This window comes from Pelodiscus sinensis, chromosome 10 (assembly GCF_049634645.1).
Source record: "Pelodiscus sinensis isolate JC-2024 chromosome 10, ASM4963464v1, whole genome shotgun sequence".
In the NCBI taxonomy this organism is placed as follows: Eukaryota; Metazoa; Chordata; order Testudines; family Trionychidae; genus Pelodiscus; species Pelodiscus sinensis.
Genome location: NC_134720.1, coordinates 37,021,416 through 37,029,364, shown reverse-complemented (window position 1 = coordinate 37,029,364; position 7,949 = coordinate 37,021,416). Strand labels below are relative to the sequence as shown.

Genomic DNA, 7,949 nt, shown 5'->3' with positions numbered 1-7,949 from the left:
CAAAGGAATGAAATATGGTGGTCAGCCTAAAATGAGATAAATAGTATTTTTCTGTGTCTATGAAAACCTGTTTCACCTGTCCCTCCCCTGCTCCTGTTGTTTTGACTGGCACTGAAGTGCATCCTGTTTTCCAGTGATCTTTCTCACAAACCTTTTCCTACACATTGGAGGGTAATATTCCTTTTGTATTTAACTCTGGAAGGTGTCTGAGTTTTTAATTTTACTGGGATGATCATGCATGTATGTTCCCCATAGAAACATAAATCAAAACTTATTTTGACAATGAGGACATTCCTCTCCATTTTAGCTTTGTGAACCTTTGAATTTTTTTAATTAGGTAGGCAGAAACTAATTATAAATCTAAAGCCTTAAAAAGGGGTATAAATGATCACATTTTAAAAGAAAAATGTGGGTAGATAATATTCATTGAATATCTTCTGATGAAAGAAACTAGTTTTTGAACCACAGTCCTCTTCAGATCTGGGAAAGGTACTGGGTGTCAGCTGAATACAAGGTGTCACATGTAGTTAACATGTATTTAAGGTGAAGTGGCTTGTTAACAATACTGCACTCCTAAGACAAATGGGGAGGCATTGGGCTACACGTTGTAATAAGCCATACATTTAGTGTCATCATATAGATTAGATTATAATTTTAGTATCTGGAAAAGTTATGAATTTAAGCTTCTAGACTTGTTTTCTGATGGTTTTACAGGTTTCCTTTTAAGGCAAGGACTGAGAGGTCAGATACGAAGTGATCATTTTCTGAAGTGTCTCTCCATGTGTGACATGTTTTCTGTCTTCTCATTTTTCTGTGTGAGTTCATTTGAGAGCATACTAGTAAATTTCACTGTCCTACACAGTTGTTACTGGAGCATTTAGTGCACTGACCGAGGTACACTACTTGTTATGATAAGCATGTATAGGACTCAGGGGTTGTGTCTAGACTACATGGCTCCATCGATGGAGCCATGTAGATTAGACAGGCAAAGGCAAATGAAGCCGCGATTTAAATGATCGCGGCTTCATTTAAATTTACATGGCTGCCGCGCTGAGCCGACAAACAGTAGATCAGCTGTTTGTCGGCTCAGCGCGCTAGTCTGGACGCTCCCCTGCCGACATCAAAGCCCTTTATCGGCAGCCCCGTTATTCCTCATGGGATGAGGTTTACCGGGGCTGCCGACAAAGGGCTTTGATGTCGGCAGGGGAGCGTCCAGACTAGCACGCTGAGCCGACAAACAGCTGATCATCTGTTTGTCGGCTCAGCGCAGCAGCCATGTAAATTTAAATGAAGCCGCAATCATTTAAATCGCAGCTTCATTTGTCTTTGCCAAAAAAAACAAATCTACATGGCTCTGTCGACGGAGCCATGTAGTTTAGACGTACCCAGGAATTTGGAAAGGTGGTATTTGGGGGAGGGAGGATGGAACTGCTCATGCTAGCAGTCTGCAGATTTTACATATGTTCTGGCAGAGTCTAGTGCCAGTTTGAATTTCTGGGTCCTGGTCAGCGAGAAGGATGCTCCTGATGATCAGGTTGGGGAAGGATTTGAAGGCCACAAGAGAGGGTTTGGGAAAGATTTCCATCAGGGTCCTCGTCAACTATTAGAATTGCTTAATGATACACCATATGGGTCCCAGTGTGTGACGGCAGGTGACAACTAAGGATATGTGGTTGGAGGGACATTGTGTCTCTCTCTAGGCCCCTTTGTCTGCCCCTATCTTACTGGCTCTGGTCTCTCAAGCAGGTGAAAGTTGGTCTACTTTTGTGCGTAAAGAGAATCTTGCACATGGGGATCCAATCCTGATATGGGTCTCAGATATAATACATAACTATATATAATTATTTTACGATCTAAACACAAACATAGGATAGAAAATCAAATCTTACCCACCCTTTTAGCCAAGTTGAATCTTTTCTTTCTGATTGTGCCTGGCAGTGGGCACAATGAGAATTGCAAAGTAAGGTTCCAAATTTGCAGTATATTGTTACATAAAAGGTGGTTTGCTTAAAACAAATCTTTTTTGTGGTATGCAAAAAAGTCACTTTTATAGGCGGGCTTGTAACACATTTGATTAAATGGTAACATTGCCATTCCTTTATAGCTACTCTGTACATCTAATCATGCTTGCAAATAGCCCTATTATGCAAATACCTCCATTTTGACCAATAACCAGAGAAGGGAGGGAAGCTTAGCTGGCTTTGTATACGTTGCCAGGAAACATTTGTAAGCAACAAGAAAAGGCAAGCAATGGACTCCGCACATTCCTTTAGTTGAAACAATTTATTCAAGAGTAAAAACCAGTTGTAGATTTTACCGAAGTATTCTGCAAAAATAATGGAGTTATAATGACCACATTAATAATCACATTATTAACATGGTAAGTAAAATGGATTTTCAATATCTGACTTTCTAATACATGGTCAGATGTCAAATAGAAATGTTTCTAAACTTGCTTTCTGTGTTAGGTACAGTCAAAGGAAGCCAGGTAAACTGTACCTTTTTATAAACAGAATGTTGGAGAGAATCTTTGTTATCTTACAAAATAAAATTCAAAGTCAAGAATTAAAACTGTATTAGTTTATTTAAATTGATTTCTCCCCCTCTCCCCTCCCCGCCCCAATGTATGTTGTCTCAGAATTTGAGCTATTGGATTTCTACCCAAAAAACCCAACAACCTTTTAAAATAATTCTTCTTTAAAGGACAAGCACTGAGTGAAGTACAAGCTTAAGTACCAAGAAGACGTTAAAGTGAATCAAGCATGAGCTACACATATATTTCACTTAATGACTCTCACTCCAGTGCTGGGTGTTTGACCTCAGATGGAACAGAAGACGCTGCAGCAATGAACAATGTTGTGGAACAACTTGAAAACAGACTAAGTGTTTCTGATTTTATGAAAATGCAGGAGAAATTTATGGTAAGTGAATTTCCTAATTAAAATATTAATTGAAAGAATTTTGAGTTGCTTATCAAGAAAATATAGACAGCATTTTCAATTACTGGTACATTTATATTGCCATAAGGTATCAAGAAAGGTGTGTGTTTCTGCATAAGAAATATAGGATGTCAAAACAGACAAAATTCTCCTAGGGTGTGTCTACGCAGCAGGGCTTAACTCGAAATAAGCTACACAAATTGTGCTACATCAATTGCATAGCTTATTTTGAAATTGGGAGCATATACACAGCACTTATTTCGAAGTAGAGAACGCTTCCTCCAACTTCGCTTACTCCTCATACAATGAGAGTTACAGGAGTTGGAGTAAGAAGTCCTCCAGCTTGACAGTATTTCGACATTATTTCAAATAACTGCCTGCAGCATAGATGCAGACTAAGTTATTTTGAAATAACACTAGTTATTTTGAAATAATGTTGCTGTATTAGATGAACCCTTAGCTGGGCATGAATCCAAGATTAGCAATACTAATCAAGTGAAAAAAATAGTAGTAGGAATAACATTCCTATCTGGAAAGGGGAAGAGGCAACACCCAATAATTTCACTGCCTAAAAGTGAGGCAATCCAAGGTTTATCTTTTCTTTCCCAGGAGTGGCTTTAAATGAAACTCATATTCATATACAACATGGCATAATACAACCGTAGTTGTAGGCAGACAGTGGGCCATTGACCTAGCACTACTGTTCAGGAAGTCATGCTGCTCTATCTGTGTAGTCAAGAGTCAGGAAAATATTGACCACAGTCAGAGATGGGCCAAAATCAGAAACTTAGATTATTTTGAATCTTATCCAGTATCAGGCAGATTTTATGGCTCAGATTTGGGTCCCTGGATTAGAACCCAACCCATTTTTTGCGTTTTGTTGTATTTAGGAGTGGAAGGGGCCGGTTTTCTTCTGGTTGAGATGCAGCCGAAATACCACAAGTAAATGGTGGAAGTCATGAAAATAATGGCCATACTGAGTCAGATCAAAGATCCATTTAGCCCAGTACCCTGTTTTCTGACATTGGCACAGGCCAAGTGCCCCAGAGGGAATGAACAGAAAAGGCAATTGTGTGATCCATCCCGTTTCCCATTCCCAGCTCCTGGCAAACAGAGGTTAGATACACATCCCTTCCTATCTTGGCTAATAGCCTTTGATGGTCCTAAACTGCAGCAAGAGAAGTTTAGGTTGGACATTAGGAAAAACTTCCTAACTGTCAGGGTGTTAAACACTGGAATAAGTTGCCTATGGAGGTTGTGGGATCTCCGTTTCTGGAGATATTTAAGAGCAGGTTAGACAGATTTCTATCAGGGATGGTCTAGACCAGAGTTATTCAACTTTGGAAACTCTGGGGGTCACAATGAAACTCATAGCACATGCTGAGGGCTGCAGCTTCAGTGTGGTTGCAAATATATATGCAAATAGCTTCTTTCACACTGACGGGCACGGATACAAAGATTAAAGCAAGACTACACAACACACAGGCCCCATTTAAGTCAGTTCTGCTGATATTACTAAAATGCAATATTTACCTGATTTCCACCCATATGATAGCACTTTTAATGAGCAATAATAGTCCAGGAATTTAACTACTAAAACACATATCAACAGGAGATATTATATTGACTAGTTTTTTGTTTTGGCTCTCACTCCTGGGCCATGTGGTGAGCCCTGCATAACCCAGACTGCACCGTGGGCCACAAACAAATGGGCTGCATGTGGCCCGTGTGTTGAGTAGCCCTGGTATAGATGGTGCTGGGTCCAGCCATGAGGGCAGGGGCCTGGACTCAATGACCTTTCAAGGTCCCTTCCAGTTCTAGTGTTCTATGATTCTATCCTCCATTAATTTATTTAGTTTGTTTTTTAACTGTATTGTAGTCTTGGCCTTTTGCTACCTACCAGCCCTGTGCTCTTGGGGAGCCAGGGAGTGACATTCATGGAAAACCACACCCCCCTTCCCCTAGGCCTTTGCTAGAATCAGACAAAGCAAGGAAAAGGCCAGGGAAGACACACCTAAACTAATTAAGGGAACACCCCAGCCTCATCTGCATTGAAGATAGAACAGAGGGAATCTCATTAGCAAACAGACTGGAGACCAGCTCTTCCAAGGCAGGACCGCAGTGAACTATGGGATACCGAAAGCAGAGAAGCACTACCTGATGGGAAATCTCTACTCCAGATGCTAATGAACCCAGGCCTGCTCACACCCAAATTAGTCATTATCAGACCAATTCTAGCAACGATCCTATTTACTTCCAAAATACTGAAACTGTGTAGTTGTATTGTGAGCTTGTTCAAGGAACATCACCCATAACCAGGGGTGATCAGTCTCTATTGTCTCCTCTTTCTCTTTGAACTATTGTCCTATTCCTATAAAAACTCCTATCCCTTGCCCCAAGAAAAACTGTTCTCATACCTGGGTTTAAACTGCATCAGTTCCATTGGGACTTCTTCATCTCCTATCTGATTGTGCTGGGGGCTCTGCTCTGCTTGGCTCCTGCCCTCTGGACCCCCGGCTACCATCATCACCTGGGAACCCCGACCAGTGCAAGTTCCATGTAGTGGTGAGGTCTCTCTCTCTCTCTCCCTCCCATCAACTACCTATCTCTAAGCCTAGCCTCCTGACTCTGCCCCATGTAAACTGTTATATGGTTAGCTAGCCCTAACACTTGTAATCAGTTCCAATTTAGATTTAATATTGTAACAGTTATGTGTGTTTGACTCCCTACGTATATTAAATAAATAAATAAATAACTTTCATTGTTAAGCTGGTTGCTTCTTTCTTTCTTTCTTTCTTTCTTTCTTTCTTTCTTTCTTTCTTTCTTTCTTTCTTTCTTTCTTTCTTTCTTTCTTTCTTTCTTTCTTTCTTTCTTTCTTTCTTTCTTTCTTTCACTCACTCCCTCAAGGAGTGTTGTTTTGGCTTCCCCATTCGCTCTGCAATAATGCTTCTTGTACCCAAGCTACTGGTCCCTGTATTGCCCAAAATCCTGTGGGGTTTGCTCATCCTGTGGTTTACCAGTGAATGATTGTGGTGTGAAAGTGGGGATAGGGGGTGCTGAACCTGGGGGCATATGAAGATGGCAGCTTAATGTGCTATTTAATCCAGCCCACTGAGTCCAAAGGCTCATGAGGGTGTAGTGTGGCATTGCTGTTTACCCAGCTGGCTTAGTCCAGGGACATATGAGGGGTCAGCTTGTTAGTGCTGATTACCCAGTCCTTTCAGGCATGCTCTGGTAGTGGGTGAGTGTGTGTCTGTGTGTGTTGCTAAGGTGGGAAGAACCCTATCCTAAGGAACGGAATTCGTGCAGGAGAGTTCCAGTGGGAGGGGGAATTGGCAGCAGGAAGAGAATTCAGCTCCATATGAGAGCACAAGCAGCACACTGATAGAATTGATAACCTTCCCCAGTCCCATAAGAGTAATCCTAATAAATGAGCATACCCCATAGTATTGGGCAAATCTGGTAACACTTCACAATGTCCTCTGGCAAGGAATTCCACAGGTTATGGGATGTTTAAAAAAATACTTCCTTTTGTTTTAAACCTGCTGCCTATTAAAATATCTGATTTAATGAGATTGCTCTCCATTTGATGCTGAAATGTCACAAAACCATCTTTGTTTCATGGTAGTCATTTAATTCAAGTCTTTATTTGCTCCTAAATCTATTTGACATCTGTAGGTGGGGTAGATTCTGATGTCAGTTACTCCAGTGTAAAATTGGAATATCTCCACTGACCATAGTAGTATCAGGATTTACAGTTACTCTAGGTTATGTCGTCATAAATTACATCAGAATCCAACTCATTTCCTTTTCGGTCTATCTTGAATCATGATGTCTGTTGTTGCAGTGCAGTGGGAAAAATATTTCCATGAAAAATAATGACATTTTGAGTGGCCTAGTTGCCTTGAGACAGCAAGACTGCTTATAGAAGGTGCCTGGGCTTCAACCACCTGACCAAATCACAAAGCAATAACCCTCTCCCCAGCTGAGTGAGGTGGCACTGACATACTTCTAAGGTATACTGATAAGCTGTCAGATGCAAACTTATGACAGACCCAGGGATGTAAGAGGTTGAGTGAAGAGGGAGGAAATGGGTTGATGTAGGGTAAAAATAGAGTTGTTCAGAGTTCCAAATTTAGAGTCCATGATTTCCTGTTCTCAAACAGGATAGCTTCTCTTGATAGTAAATATGATTTCTTGGGCGGGCAGCACGATTAGCTGTTGCCATCAATAGTCTCCACAGGAGCTACATTCATAAAGCAGAGTCTTTAGGGCTTGTCAACAGAGTGCAGGGAAGTATTCTACAGGGCTGTAATTTGTAAAGCTCTCTAACTGCATCACTTGAACCCTGCTGGCATGCTCTTTTCAGGACTTTTTAGTGTGCGCCAGCAGGGTCTGCATGGACCAGTTAGAGTACTCTACAAATCACACCCCTGTGGAGTGCTTTGCTACATGATGTCAACAAGGCCTTCTATAAAATATTGGCTGTATCCAGAGGGAAGGGACAGAATTAGGAAAGGGCAGTCTGGTGCTTTAAAGCACTGGACTGGGATCTGGAAAAACTGTGGTTTATTTTTGGTTCTTAGAGGCTAACTTCATTAAGGTACTCTCGTACCTTAATTATAGTGGGGAGAGTAAAGAATAAAGTGTTTAGATTAAAGCACTAGTCTCCAACCTTTTTAAGCACAATATCACTTTTTCAATGTAAGTGCAATGTAAGATCTACCTCAGACCCAAATACCCTTGCCTCACTTACTTCCAGCCCTTTCCTGAGGCCCTGACCCTGCTCCACCCCTTCTCCAAGGCCTCACCCTGCTCACTCCATCCCCCTTCCTCCTCTATCCTCACTCACTTTCACCAGGCTGGGGTAGGGGGTATGGGTGCAGGCTCTGGTCTTGGGCCATGGAGTTGGAAGTATGGGAGGGGCTCAAGGCTTAACCCAGGGTGGAGGAATGAGGTCCAGGAAGGGTTTCAGGGTGTAAGCTCTGGAAAGGAGTTTGGATGCAGGGG

At 41.6% G+C, this 7,949-nt stretch overlaps 1 protein-coding gene across 2 annotated transcripts in view; it reads left to right on the top strand.

The window, feature by feature from the left end:
• Window positions 1-1,338: 1,338 nt before the first annotated feature.
• Window positions 1,339-7,949, top strand: part of WDR49 (WD repeat domain 49) — a 90,799-nt gene continuing 84,188 nt past the window's right edge. For both annotated transcript variants that reach the window (XM_075937883.1, XM_075937882.1), the window contains exons 1-2: window positions 1,339-2,380; window positions 2,704-2,921. In XM_075937883.1, the coding sequence (XP_075793998.1) occupies window positions 2,763-2,921 (159 nt within the window). In that variant the 5' untranslated portion in view covers window positions 1,339-2,380; window positions 2,704-2,762. The remainder of the gene's footprint in view (window positions 2,381-2,703; window positions 2,922-7,949) is intronic.